The 14,975-nt window shown below is 31.9% G+C and overlaps 2 protein-coding genes across 4 annotated transcripts; one reads left to right on the forward strand and one right to left on the reverse strand.

The window, feature by feature from the left end:
• The first annotated feature begins 5,168 nt into the window (after positions 1-5,168).
• On the forward strand, positions 5,169-11,794 carry LOC105667287 (glutamic acid-rich protein-like). Of its 3 annotated transcripts, XR_010890272.1 has the most exons (6): positions 5,169-5,354; positions 5,667-5,807; positions 6,788-7,937; positions 8,123-8,941; positions 9,003-9,989; positions 11,108-11,794. XR_010890272.1 is itself a non-coding variant. In XM_067355213.1 (5 exons), the coding sequence occupies exons 2-5, from the start codon at positions 5,709-5,711 to the stop codon at positions 9,908-9,910; spliced, it is 2,976 nt and encodes a 991-aa protein (XP_067211314.1). In that variant the 5' UTR covers positions 5,169-5,354; positions 5,667-5,708; the 3' UTR covers positions 9,911-10,094. The 3 variants fall into 3 exon arrangements, 2 of the variants coding, with proteins under 2 accessions (XP_067211314.1, XP_067211315.1); XM_067355213.1 differs by lacking the exon at positions 11,108-11,794 and having other exon boundaries at positions 9,003-10,094; XM_067355214.1 differs by lacking the exons at positions 5,169-5,354; positions 11,108-11,794 and adding an exon at positions 5,361-5,497 and having other exon boundaries at positions 9,003-10,094.
• On the reverse strand, positions 9,976-13,913 carry KFase (kynurenine formamidase). The gene is made up of 9 exons (XM_012359000.2): positions 13,790-13,913; positions 12,346-12,517; positions 12,166-12,256; positions 11,861-11,962; positions 11,210-11,344; positions 10,911-10,989; positions 10,583-10,774; positions 10,371-10,506; positions 9,976-10,289 (listed from the first exon to the last, which is right to left on the reverse strand). The coding sequence occupies exons 2-9, from the start codon at positions 12,349-12,351 to the stop codon at positions 10,140-10,142; spliced, it is 891 nt and encodes a 296-aa protein (XP_012214423.2). The 5' UTR covers positions 12,352-12,517; positions 13,790-13,913; the 3' UTR covers positions 9,976-10,139.
• Between the last annotated feature and the right edge of the window lie 1,062 nt (positions 13,914-14,975).

Genomic DNA, 14,975 nt, shown 5'->3' on the forward strand with positions numbered 1-14,975 from the left:
CTATATATAAAAATAACAATATATAATTATTTTTGCATGCTTTCTTATCTGGATAGTTAACTGTTTAATATTGAAATAATACCTTTATAAGCGCGATTGAAATCTTCTTCATTAACTTCTATTATATATTCTATATTGGTTATTTCATCAAGCAACTTCAATTGACGAGTGTTGTGTTTCTTAACTAATTGCACAGATTTCTTCATTTTTTAAATATATGTTTAAGAGACGTATAATAAGTAACAAGAGAAGTGATCTGTAAATATTACACAATTATGTTACATTTAAATATAAGAAACAATAATTTATAAAAAAGAGAAAAAGAAGTAAAGGTTAGAATACATTTGTTTTACTGTATTTAATTATGATTACATTAATTATTACATATAATAACTATAGCATATATATTTATTTATATATATATAGATAAAGCATATTATTATAAAATATGTTTTACTTCTTCTTTACCTCTTTCATAATACCTCAAATAGCAAATTTTTTTATGTCCTTAATAACCTCAACAAACCTCAGTGATCCCTGGTATAACGTATAATTCCAATGATCCCAGTGGAAGAAACGAAACGCAGCACTGGTAATTTTCAATACTGCCAACTTTATCTTTTTTCCCAACACCAACCAAACTTATTTTCGAACGCACTCTTAGTGTAGACGAGCGAAAGTGGTCGGATGAGCCACAAGTAGGATTATCCTTCGGTGTAGATAGGGCATAATGCTTAGCGCATTGGCTGCGTTTCGTTTCATTATGCGCATGATACATGCTTTGAAACGGAACGATATTGAACGCATTAGAAGCGGAAAATCAAAATGGATTCCACAATAAATTGCGCTATCAATGTGACAATGTTTTTAATTGATAAAATGAGTGACAGTAATAGTAGTGAATCATCAATGACTCTTCCATTATGACTCTTCCTATTTTGACACTTTTTACAATATCGCTATCAATCGCCATATGCAATTACGCAATCGCATGGAACGCATAAGCCGAGAGCACAAGCTTTTACATAAAGCATAACGCATAAGCATAAGGAAATTGATTGGTCTATATATAAGCATAAGCAAATGCATAAGGAAATGGACCAATCAATTTCCTTATGCTTATGCGTTATGCTTTATGCAAAAGTCTGTGCTCCGGCCAATAAGCTGCTGCAACTCAAACTTGAGGTAGCTGATGCGTGTATTATGCGCTGCAGGTGGTGGGGATCTAGGGAATTCTAAGCGCTGTTCATGCGCGCATTGAGTGAAACGGAACGTTTTCTATGTAATTCGTGCGCATAATGTGCGAAACGGAACGCAACCATAGCTGCGTTTCCTTTTGCCCGGACTAGACCGGAGGATGATCCTACTTGTGGCTTATTTGAGTGCATAGTTTGACGGGTTAAAATTATATTAAAGTTGACTTCCAATCGTATCAACCATATCAAATAATTTTTTTTATCCAATTAAATCGATTCGGTCGATCCACGGTGTAAGAATATTAGGTGATTTCACGGCAACAAATTTTTGTGATTTTCCTGTCATTGTTCCACATTGAACTGCTAGGTGGCTATGTGTTGAGGGACTTTAAATATATATATTAGGTGTTGGAATTAATTTGTAGCGTTTTACGAGAGATGGCGGGGATACTACAGTTTTCTGTTTTTATCGTCAGAAGCAAATTTATCTTAAATCAGCTGTTAGGTTAGGTGTTATTTTTACGACCCATCTTACTTTCACTTGTTAATAACATCAAGTTATAATTATTTAAATATGTCTAAATTTATACCAAATAAAGTGTTTTTGCGGGGAGTTTTATTACATTACTTTCATATGAATAAAACTGCTGCGGAAAGCCATAGGATTTTAGAAGAAGTTTACGGTGAGCAAGCTTTAGCTGAACAAACGTGTCGGAAGTGGTTTGCGCGATTCAAGAGCGGTGATTTCGACTTAGAAGACAAGGAACGACCTGGACAGCCAAAAAAGTTTGAAGACAAAGAATTGGAGACATTACTTGAGGAGAACTCAACTCAAACGCTCGAAGAGTTGTCCACATCGTTGGGGGTTGACTTTTCAACAGTGGGAAAACGACTTAAAGCGTTAAGGATGATCCAAAAGGAAGGACATTGGGTTCCATACGAATTAAAGCCGAGGGACGTTGAAAGGCGTTTTTTGACTTGCGAGTTACTGCTTCAACGGTACAAAAGAAAAAGTTTTTTACATCGGATTGTTACTGGTAATGAAAAATGGATATATTACGATAACCCCAAGCGCAGAAAATCATGGGTTAAGCCTGGACAACCATCATCATCAGTACCAAAACGTAATATTCATGGATCTAAGCTTCTTCTTTGCATTTGGTGGGATCAACGGGGTGTGGTTTACTACGAACTGCTGAATCCGAATGAAACCATCACTGGGGATCGTTACCGACTGCAATTGATGCGCTTGAGTCGGGCATTGAAGGAGAAACGGCCGGAATGGAGCGAAAGGCACGACAAAATTATTTTGCTGCACGACAATGTTAGACCGCACGTCGCAAAGCCAGTGCAAACGTACCTGCAAACACTGAAATGGGAAGTCCTAACCCACCCGCCGTATTCTCCAGATATTGCTCCTTCGGATTATCACTTGTTCCGGTCGATGGCCCATGGTTTGTCCGCGGAGAAATTTACTTCTTATGAAGAATGCAAAACTTGGATTGATTCATGGATCGCCTCTAAGGACGAAGCGTTTTTTCGACGAGGTATCCGTCTCTTACCCGAAAGATGGGAAAAAGTTGTGGCAAGCGATGGAAAATATTTTTAGTAATGTATTTTTATATTTAAACTTAGAATAAATCGTTGTTTCTCTCTAAAAAAACGCTACGAATTAATTCCAACACCTAATATAACAAATATAGAAATTTTATTAAAATTTTATTGTCCTGCGGAACTTAATTATAAATATTCATTTTCTTAAAGAAACTTAATTTTCTATAAAGACTGGAATACATTATTAATTATTTTTTCTGCAAATTTAACTAAGAATAATTTGTTATAAAAAAATAAAAAAATATTTTGTCAGTAATATATATTTTTATACACAATGTTAAGTTTTATTTAAAAAAATTTGTATTATTTAGGACTATAATTATATATAGATGTGCTTTAGAGATTCATCATCTATCCTTTTCTATCCACATCTATCCATATTTTCTATTCTTTTTTACTTGGGATTTTGCACCAACGTGACATCTTGTGTGACATGCCTTAACTATGACATCTTGATCACAGATTTTTTGATAGAATACAATGGTCGTGAAATCACCTTATATTCTTACACCGTGGTTACGAATTAACCAATCAAAACATCCCATTTTATTCGCGTGGCAAATGTTGCACTAAAATTGGATGTTTTGATTGGTTAATTCGTGACGCGACGGATGACGCAACGCATGACGTGCTCAGTGGAAATTTGCCAATATGGCTGTTGCAGACAAGACGCGGTAAGGGCCTATCCAGACAAACTTGCATAATCGCATAAACATATGCTTAAAAAAATTGATTGGTCCATTTTCTTATGCATTTGCTTATGGACCAATTAATTTCTTTATGCATATGTTTATGCGACTATGCAAGTTTGTCTGGATAGGTTCTAAGGCCGAACTTCCATTGAGCGCGTCACGCGTCGCGTTATTCGTCGCGTCACAAATTAACCAATTAAAACATCTCATTTTATTGCATCATTTGCCGCACGACTAAAATGGGCTTAGAACATATATACTGGAAGGGGCATAGCCTATCTAAATACACATAACAAAAGTGTCCCCTACATCTATCTTTCCTTGTCTGTACGAAATCGGTCAATGCGCTTGCGCGAATGAATAACCGCTTAAATTGAAAGTAGAAAGATTTAAAATAGGTGGAAGGCATTTGAAAATTTGATTATAACAATTTATTCTTTAAGTTATATTATAATATAATTGCAATATATTATAAATTATATATAATAATATGTAGTAATATGTAATAATAGTCTTGCAAAATAAAATAAAAATAATGATGCACATAACCAAAAACAAATACTGTAATGAACAATAATTATATACAGGATGTACAGGATAAACTAAAATAAGATAACAAACTTTGAGGAGCGAGACCAAACATGAAAAAAAATTTGACATCAACATATGTCCGTCAAACCCACTGTTACTGATATAAAATATATATTATTAATAAAAAATAAAAAAGTAATATTTATTATTATGTAATATTCTCGCTCCTCTAAAGTTTGTTATCTTATTTTAATTATATCTTGTATATATAGTAACCAGTACAATAAAAATTATTATAATAAATAATAAAAAAAATATTTAAAAATTTTATTGATGTTTAAATAGTATTAGTTTTGTATACTTTTTTATGATTATTTCTTTAGACTTGATTATATTGGAAGGCTTGTCATAGATAAGCTTGTCTAGTTTGTCATCACACACATAAACATAATCGACGCATGCGTATTGCAATAAAATGTATAGACAAGGATAGATAGATGTTGAGGACAACGGCAAGTCAGCTATGCCCCTTCCAGTATATATGTTCTAAGAAAATGGGATGTTTTGATTGGTTAATTCGTAACGCGACGGATGCCGCGCGTTACGCGCTCAGTGGAAATTCAGCCTAACGCTTGCCGCGCAACAAGATGGAGCGCGATAGCCAATCAATTTTTTGCTCTTATGGAAAAGTTGTCATTTGATTGGCTACCGCTTTACCTTTTACTGCGCGCAAGCATTACCGCGTCCTGTGTACAGGAGCCAATAGAGTTTAGTAGTTGTCTCAGATAAAGTGCATTTTGAAATATCTCTAGTTCTTGTTTTAATTAAGGTTTATTCAAATAGTTTTGCGTAATTATTCGATACATCAAATAATTGACCAATCATATTTCTGATATAAACGACACCATATTGTTGATTCTTCAATTTTGATATGTCATTGTCTATATAAGTTCGTCTGAACAACCCTTTATTCACTTTTGCTTTGTGATTTTCTCTTTCTATAATAGTAATATCTCGTACGTTTTACGTACCATTCCATAAGATTAAATTTCCCTAATTGTTGACCAGTAATATTGTTTACATATTAGTAACATTTCAATCTGCGTGTTACTCGAATAAAGCACTATAAATTTTTTATAATATTTTTAGTTCAGCAACTGGTTTATCGTCGAAAGGACTGGGCTGCAAATTCATCTTAGATACCAGTAATTTCATCGATCTTGTTCCTACATCCCATCGGAGTGCGAAGTTTTACACATTTGTATCCGTATCTTCGCAATAAGTTATCCACGAAGTGGTCTACAAAATAATAGCGAGTGAGGCAAGTAGTAAAATTGGTTACTCCCTTTCGTTTCAGAAGAAAGTCTGACGCTTGCGAGTCTCTTGAAATCACTATATCCAAGCTAGAAATATCTATTTGCAAGTGAATTTGGTTTTCAGTGCAACGAGTTTTTCACAAACTATGTGAGATTTTTATTAAAATGTTGAATGTTTTATTGGTGATGAAGATATGCCACATCACATTGATCACAATATCATTACACAGATTGCGATTGGATATTCGTTTAAATAGCGATGTTCTTTGTGACTGATAAAATATATATGTTATTGTCAATATGTTATTGTTTGACAGGAAATCATTTGAAATAATTCGGCAGATAGTAGGATTACACACATGGATTTGATTGATAATAACTTGCAGACTTGGTCAAACGAAGTAATGGAAATGGAAGTCATCTGTCTTTCTTCTGATGATGAATTAAACTCACAAAAGGTTTAGTAAAAAAAATATTAAAGTATATATTTACAGATATGTAGAAGAACAACTTTTTTACTGATCTCAATAAATTTTGATGTTATTTAATATTTTATAATGAATACTATATGAATATAATAATTAAAATCATTGACGTTAGAAACAGCGTAATGGATCTTTAAAAGTAATTTATATTTGTACATAACTTCAGTTTTGTTTTAAGCTTAGAAACTGTTACATTGAATAAATATATTCAATTATAGCATATTTGGATCTCAGATTTGGTACAGAAAGCAGAAAGTGATGATTTGTGCAAAGTTGACAATTAATTCATAGATGTGTAATTGATATATAATACATAATGTAAATGTTATCTTTTTATAAGATCCAAGGATGTTACTATTATTTGTCATCACAGATTATATCAATATTCCATAGTTTCTAGAAAATATCACTCTTCTTACTCGCTCTTTTTACAATATTAAATAATTTTTACATACAGATCGAAGGGAAATAGATCTACCCATTTTATATTACTAAATGGATAGATTTACCTCTTTGCATTTAAAGAATTATTTTTAATTTGAAAAAACCTTATATTGACGATACATCAGATTGTAATTTACTGAAATTGGAAATATATGTATATATGTTAATGATATTATAATCTTATTATAATCTATGACATTCTTTTAGTCGGTTAGTTCACAGCCTTTAGTCGGTTGTAACTCAGATGGTCTACAAAGTGTTAACTATTGTTTTTTTTTATTTTACATATTATAATTCACATATAAGCAAAATTTCAATGAAATCTGTAAGAAAGTTGTTATTCTGCATATACTTACTTGAATATCCACTTTAGTTTTTTCAAGGTAAGTTTAGAAGAATGATAGTACTTGCTTTTTATAAATGAAAGAAAAAAGTAAAACCGTTTATATAGTAATAAAATGATCTTAGAATATATGAATTATATTTGATTTAAAAATTTATTGTTGCAGGAAAATATAAAAAATAAATCTGTTATCAATTCTACAGAAATTGTCAAAACTGCTAATAAGTTAGAAGTTTTAACCAGCGATGATGAGAAAATAGAAGAAAATAATCGAAAACGAAAATTATCACAGATAAATAAAGAAGAGATAATTCATAATAAAACAGAGAAGAAAAAAAAGTTAGACATAAATCAAGATACGTCAAAGATGATAAAAACAGCTATACCTGAACCTAAGCTCTGTTTGAAATCTGATATATCTAAGGTACATCCTGTTGCTGAATCTGATTATACAACAAATAAAGATAAAAAAGTAATTGAAACAAATTTGTTTGAGATAGACAGGACATCATATATTACATATAATAGCTTTCCTTCATTTCTAAGTTTGTGTCTTCAAAACACTCAAGGTGATGAAAAGAAAGATATGGAAATAATAGTTAATAAATTAAAAAGACGTTATGATCTCTTGGAACCAGCTTATATTGGTTCAAAAAGTTTTGATTTATTTATAAATGAAAAGCGTGAAGCTATTACGAAGAATGACAAACGAAAGTATCTGCTCATAGAAGAAGTCATGAACGAGATGAAGAGAAGTATTAGAAAGAAACCTAAAGCTGACGAGTATGATGCAGTTCCTTCTACTTCTTATGCTGCAAATAATTTAAAATCAAATAATAATATAACAGAGTCAGATTGTGAAGATGATATCGCAATAAATGTAAGCTCTAAAACGAAAAGAAAAATTAAGCAAGTATTACATGCCATGAAAAAATGTGAGGCAGCAATAAAAAAGTTAGAAGAAGTAGAAGTTGATTTTAACGAAGAGAATGATAGTAGTTATATAAAAGTTGAAAAATATAAACAAAGAATGGTGGAACTATATAATAAACATTGCGAGTTAACAGGAGATAATACTGATGCAGGACGTGCATACTTGCGTCCTAAACATGTGAACCCGACTCGGATTCCTGCTGTAGATCATGCGATAACACTCTTTATTAATGATAAAATTACAAAACGAAATGAAATGAAAAAAGTGGGAGCTCTTCCAAATGATTTAATATTTCCTGATTACAGGGACATTCTAAATTGTGTTACTAGGAGCAATGATACGAAAAATTTAGGTCTAGAAAAGAGAAAATTAGAACAATTGGGTGAATATATAATTTTACTTCTTATGAGCATTTTTACTTATGTAATATATTTTTTATGCGATTAATTGTTATATTCATATATCTCATCTTTATGGTTTGATATTCTGATTTTTATTTTTGTATATATGTATATGTATTATATATATTGTATGCATGTATATTAATGTATATGGATGTTATTGCAGCAAAGAAAGCTTTTCAAGAACTAGGAGAACACTTACAACGGTCAAGACAAAATGATTATTGGGATACTTTTTCTTTATATCTTGATAATGCGAAAGAAGATCCAGCTGTAAAAGATCAAGCCTTAGCAAGGAAATTAGCTGATAATCGAATGGAAGGTGAAAAAAGATTGGCTGCCGTATTTGAGAAATATGCACAACAGCAAAAGGAAATAAAGGAGCAAGATAATGATGATGAAACTGCTTCAGAGGAGGAAGTGGAGGAGGAGGAGGAGGAGGAGGAGGACGACGACGACGACGACGACGACGACGACGACGAGGAGGAAGAGGAAGAAGAAGTAGAGGAGGAGGAGGAGGACGAGGAAGTGAAGGAGGAGAAGAAGAAGAAGGAGAAGGAGAAAAAAGATGAAAAGGGAGAGGAAAGTATTGTAAATGATGAAGATAAGAGCCAAAATAATGTTCCCGTAATTAGTTTGAGCGATGAGGATAATGTCACTGAGGACATAGATAAAACAATAGAGGATATAGCTAAAATAATCAAGAAGAAGAAATTTATAGAAAAGGACAAAAATAATATAAATATAGTAAATCAGGACATAGATATTTTAAATAAAACTTCAGCAGACAAATCTCCAGAGCAATGTGATGAAAAGGTTAAAATAGTTTCTGCAGAAAAGAGCGACGTGATATCTGAGAATGAGACATTTAATAACACGGAACACAATCCATCTATTAATAATAACACTGTGGATTCGAAAATACAAAAGGATTTGTTACCAACATCTACGACGAACTGTGAAAATAATATTAATAGGACTGAAGGTTTGTGCAATCAAATTTCTACAAATGGAAAGGCATCATAAACATGTTTTTCTTGTTATAGAGAATCTAACTGAAGCGGTAATGCAGGACGCACCGAAAGTAATAACATGTTCTATGGAGGAGGTGGTGACAAGGGATATAGCAGATGCAACTACTACGGATGTAGCAAATATAAATAAGGATGCAGCGGAAATGATAACAGGTAATGGACCAGAGACGATAGGTGGTGAAAACGATGTAATAGATAAAGTAGAAATAACGGAGACAGATATGACAGAGACGACAGATGTGACAGATACGACGGATGTAATAATCGAGAATGTGCCGAGTGGAAATCAATCGGAAGAAGAAAAGAAACCTTTGTTACGAGTTCGTTCATTTGCTAAACCTCCCACGACTTGGAAGGACAATCAGCACAACGCGAATAAGGCTGTCCAAGAAAACGTACCAAAAATAATAAACCAAATGGAAGAAGTAATTGATTTGACTGATGAAACGACGACGAGAGCGTTGACCAAGGAAACGAAGGCCAAGAAGTCACCTGTCATTACCAAGTGCGCTATAAAAGTTGGAGACAAGCTATTTCCTGTAGTAAAAAAAAAAACGTTGATTTTCCCGTCTAAGAACAATCTAATCACAGTCCACAATATTACAAACGTCCAAAATATTACGAAAAATTATTTGAAAGTGAATAAGCGGACAGGACAAATTATATCATCTGTTGGCAACATTCATGGACCTAAAATAATCCGATTACCAAGTTCGGTTCAAGTCAATCAACAGCAAAATCAACAACAAAACACAAACACAGTTATTACAAGACAAGAAGTGCCCTTAAGAAGAAATGAGACGATAATAAAAGTTGTTCCACCCGGCAAGCCGATTCTACTACCGAAGAAAAAGACTGTGCAAGTAACTATCCCTGTCTCTGAGCAAAGTGAGAGTCCACAGGCGACTAAGCCTAAATGACTCGAATACATAATAAGGACAGTCTTTCTGGATCACTGTTATATAAGAATAGATAAAAGCTGATCTTATATATATAACGGTAATTATGTTTATCAGATATAAGTTATGCATACAAATTTGTCATTAAACTAAATGTTTTAGATTTGAAGTATTATTTCTAATAAATATTTTTAACTGCACACAATGAAGTATTGTACTTTATAATATTTCTTTAACTTTATATTTTCGCCTAACGAATATCTGCATCAGGTTGAAGACACTGCAATATCAGCTTAGCAAGATGATAATTTGGATCCAGAAATTTTTCCACTATATCAAAGTGGTCGATGTTGTCTCGAAGTAAGAGATACTCTACGTTATCTACTACGGGAATAATTTTCTGAAACAATAATACAATCTTTTAAAGAATTTGTTACGTTTTTGTTGGCATTTTCGATATATGATATTTAATTAACTATACCTGGGCGTACTCGCGCGATTCATTGATGAATACTGGAGAATCGCATTCTCCTACGGTTACAATAACCTTTAAGCCGCGGATTTGACGGTCTTTTGCTTCATCAAGAGTGGAAAAACTCAATGTCTTAATTTCTTCGCTGAAACAATAACATTAAAAAAAGTAAAATTTATTCAAAAAATTGAAATTTTGCAGAGGTCAATCGAAATACTTACTCGGTGAGTTTCAGCGGCACTGCAAAACTGGTACCAATTAAAGGTTTTATATTATAAAGTCCACCTATCAGTATGAGACCCTTTAATAATGCAAAATATCCTTGCTGTATCATGCAATCGATCCAATCATCATCATGCAATAAAGCTGCAGTCAAGTGTGCTCCCGCACTGTGTCCAGCGATGCATACGTGTCTATATATATATGTTTTAAAATAATTTATTATAAATTTTATTATTATATACATATATTTATTTTTGAAAATTTATTTTTTAAAAGATTTGTCGAGTATAATTTTAGTATAAATAATTAAAATGCTGAATAACATACTTTGAATTCGAATCAGCCGCATATTTTAATATTTGCTCAACTGCTGATTTTATTTGTGCTATTATATCTCCCATTTTGACTAAAATAGAAAAATATAATATTTGTATGAATAAAGGCAATTTATAAAACTCGAACATTTTTATATTTTCTTATATTAAAATTCGCTTAGATATAATTATGCTTTAACGAATTTACAGGACAATTAACCAATCATAGATGCTACAATAGTCTCATATAGTCCCATAGTGGATAATTAATAAATTAAGAAAGACAATTAGAGTGATTGTTTACTATCTTACCATTTGGACATAAATCATATCCAACTGTAATCACTTTGATCTTATTTTCAACAAACAACGGCACCGAAAATCCAGCGAGATCTTTGCTAAATTCCTGCCAATATCCGCCATGGATAAATACAAATATCGGTGCATCTAAAGCACATAAATATTTTAATGTAATCACTAAAATATGATTGTAACATTATTTTGTTGCGGAATGTGAAATCTTATACACAAGATAAAAATATTGAATAGTTTGCTGATCGTTGAAAAGAAATTAACAGATTATGATATTGGATGGAAACGTTAATTTTTCGAATTTAGTTTACAATTATCTCAAGTTTCAATTAAATACAATTAAATAAGAATTAAATAAGATTGCTATCATAGTAACCTGTGTTATATAAATGTTTGCTATTTGTACTCGTAGAATAAATACACGAGACTTCAATTGTGCACTAGAGATATGTATGTAAATATCATTTGCAAAAAATCTATTCTGACCTTGGAAAAAGCAAATGTATTCCTATCACTTTACTTGTAAAATATTCTCTGTAGACAAACTGGTCTTTGAATAAAAATGTTACAGGTTTTTTTTTCCTACTTCTGCTCTTTTTGTGAAAAAACGTCACATTATATTAATTGAATCAATGTTATATTTTTACATACCTTCAGGTAAATCGGTACCGTATATGTCGTACTTTGTACGCTCAGTAGGGCCGTACGGTACATTAAGTTCACATTTTACAGTTTCTCGAGCTTTTGTTGTAACTGAAATAATAATAAATAAAGCCAGGCCGCTTTCAGCGATTAAATCGTATTGGATAAATTTTTGTTATGGCAAGTAATAATGAAATTAGAAAAACTTTAATACTTTGCACAATCTATAGTTTGTAAAAACTTTCAACACAGTAGTAATCATCGGTTTAAAAACTTGTTAAAAAATTTTTAGATTGATTAAATTTCTATTTTACCTTCCTCACAGAACTTAAAGAATCTCGCACATATTTCTTCAGGTCCATATCGCTTGCTCCATTCGCTTGGCGTATACAAACGTTCATGCTCCTTTAACCAGACAAATATTAAATTATATCATTTTGACGCGTTCTTCAAGCAATGTGAGAAGTGTATGAATTTTCAACGAGAATACGTACGGACATCTTCGATCAATTATCGGTTTGGATTCTTCAGAAACAGAATGAACGTCTTGTTATTTACGAAGCTCGATAGCAACTGCTATTTCCTTCAGGGATATCACCGCCTATGGTTTTGCGTGTCACCTCGTGTGTGGCTTCAAGTACATCTACTGTGTCGTATGAAGGGGAACTGCCGTCGGGAAGGCGGAGTCAATTAGAAAAAAAAATATATATATATCAATTTCTGCGCGTTATCACACTGAGGCTTGTAGACTTTATTACGAGATCGCTATAATTTTACGTTATTATAAATCGAAATCAACATTCAAGTGTCATTCAAAATATACCCTGCAAAATTATTATGCGAAGTAAACTCGTTTTATCTTATCGTTATTAAGAAAGATTTATAAATCATAGATTACGCGAAGTTGTTAAGTTACTATAGAGAACTACAGATTGCGTTCTCGAGATTTCAATATTGTAATTAACAACTCTGCGTCTCTAGCTTTCAGTGAAGCCAATCACAACCGAGTCGCAACTGGGATAAAGTTGTTTTTCAGCATTTAAATTTTCAATGATGATTGAATGCATGTTTTACATATCTATAATACATATTCTTGTTAACTTTGTACGTAAGTAAATGTGAATAAAATTAAAATGTAATATTATTTATGTATCGCATCGTATACATTATAATAAATAAATATTTTATCACTGATACGTAAATCATTCAATGTCATTAATGTGAAAAAACAGATAATAATACTGTAACTATCTTTACATTAAATGTGAAACGTATAAAATTCACCTAACTTAATAAATTAAAAATTTTTGTAAAACGAAAAAAACGATTTTTGTATTATATATACATATTCATTCGCATTATGCATGTTTCTTAAGAATAATCGGCCATTGTTAAAAATTCACAGTGCTTTTAACTATCCATCGAACTTTTTGAACAGTTCCATTATTAACTGCCAGCTTATAATTGTAAACAACTTTATAAAAGACCGTACAACCGTGTTTAGTACTGCCAAGTTGTATTTGGTACAATTACATTCTCGCTATCGCACCGGAACTGCACTAATTGCAGTTGGTCGTCAAACAATCATGCACCTTGTAATTCAATGTTAAATACATCTATCCGTTTGTCGTTGATTGCACAAAAACCTTAGTTATATCATGATTTGTCATTTTTTTTCCGCGATTGTAGCGAGATCCTGTTATACATCAAATTATTTCATGTAATGTCATTATACCATCGTACATCGTAATATTATTGTTGACCTTTATGATTATTAGTGTTATAAGTAAGATAAGAACTTTGCATTCTGACGTGATTTAGAGATGAAAATCTTAATGCAACCATTAATATTACCTTAATAATACAATCAAATCAAAACTATCGCGGGGACTACAATAGTTTTTAAATAAAAAGTATTTAAAGTGTACTAATCAATACCTGATTACTTATCTGCACTCCACCAGCGCTCAGTGTTCTTCCTAGGCCTCTTTTTCCTCTGAACCTTTCTTGCAGTTCTTCAAGACACTTGAAATTTGCGATGCGAATATAAAAATCGAAAAAAAATGCAATATTTCAAACGGCACTATCGACGCCGATACTTTGTTATAGTGGAACAAAAGTAAAATTTGAATGTTATCGCACGGTTTAAGTACACGCGCCGTGATACAATCAGATCGTATGTCACCGTGCGAATGATAACAGGCAGTGGCGCACCCATGAGGGGGATTTTGGGGGTTAAAACCTCCTTTCCTCCCCGAAATTTATATATATATATATATATATATATATATATATATATATAATTAATATACCTTATTTTTTTTTAACTTAACAGCAAAAAGCAAAAAATCTGTAGTTAAATAAAATGCGTCCAAACATTTGTATTTTTTGTCTGTTATTAACTATAGTCACAATTTTAATAATTCAAAATTCACGCCAATATCCTTGCACACAAATAATTATGATAGATTCTCCAGCTTGTACTGCTGTTCGAACGTATATAATATCTACTTTAAGATATTCATATTGTGAAAAGATTTAAATGAGAAACATCTAGCAGCCATATATATATATAGACAAATTTTCTGATTATTTAAGCAATCCAGTTAATCTAATTATTTAAGAAAAAAACCAAGAAAACTTGATATCAATTTATAATTATGCTACTATAAAAATAAATTGTATTTTTTATTAAACAATGTAACATTTTTATATTTTTTAGTGTGCAATATAAAATTATCCTGACTTTTGGTCATACTATTTCATTTTGCGTGTGTGAATTTTAACCTCCCCCCCCCCCGAAAAAAATATCCTGAGTGCGCCACTGATAACAGGGCTATGATAACAGGACGACAAGGTATCGTTGGAATTTCACGATTGCAATTTGGAAGATGCAGAGCAAAAACAACAATGTACGTGTTAATACATAGCGCAAGAATGAGAGAGAGAGAGAAAAATATATAAAATATGCAGATAATAAGATAGAAACAATCTTACAAAACCCCGCGAGTCTCTCGGCCTCGAAACTATTGACAATAGTGTGTGAAGTATTTCACACATTACAAGATATTTCTTAACTTTGAAATTTTAATTTTGATAAATAGATTAATGTTCCGTTTTGTAT

Source organism: Linepithema humile, chromosome 5 (assembly GCF_040581485.1).
Source record: "Linepithema humile isolate Giens D197 chromosome 5, Lhum_UNIL_v1.0, whole genome shotgun sequence".
Lineage (NCBI taxonomy): Eukaryota > Metazoa > Arthropoda > Insecta > Hymenoptera > Formicidae > Linepithema > Linepithema humile.

Excerpts from the sequence above, each read along its gene's own strand:
- LOC105667287 (XM_067355213.1), top strand. The coding sequence starts at position 5,709 with ATGGATTTGATTGATAATAACTTGCAGACTTGGTCAAACGAAGTAATG. Across the intron at positions 5,808-6,787 it reads ATGAATTAAACTCACAAAAG|GAAAATATAAAAAATAAATC; the intron begins GTTTAGTAAAAA and ends TTATTGTTGCAG. Across the intron at positions 8,942-9,002 it reads TAATATTAATAGGACTGAAG|AGAATCTAACTGAAGCGGTA; the intron begins GTTTGTGCAATC and ends TTCTTGTTATAG.
- KFase (XM_012359000.2), bottom strand. Across the intron at positions 11,963-12,165 it reads CTTTAAGTTCTGTGAGGAAG|TTACAACAAAAGCTCGAGAA; the intron begins GTAAAATAGAAA and ends TTATTATTTCAG. Across the intron at positions 10,990-11,209 it reads ATATGATTTATGTCCAAATG|TCAAAATGGGAGATATAATA; the intron begins GTAAGATAGTAA and ends TTTCTATTTTAG.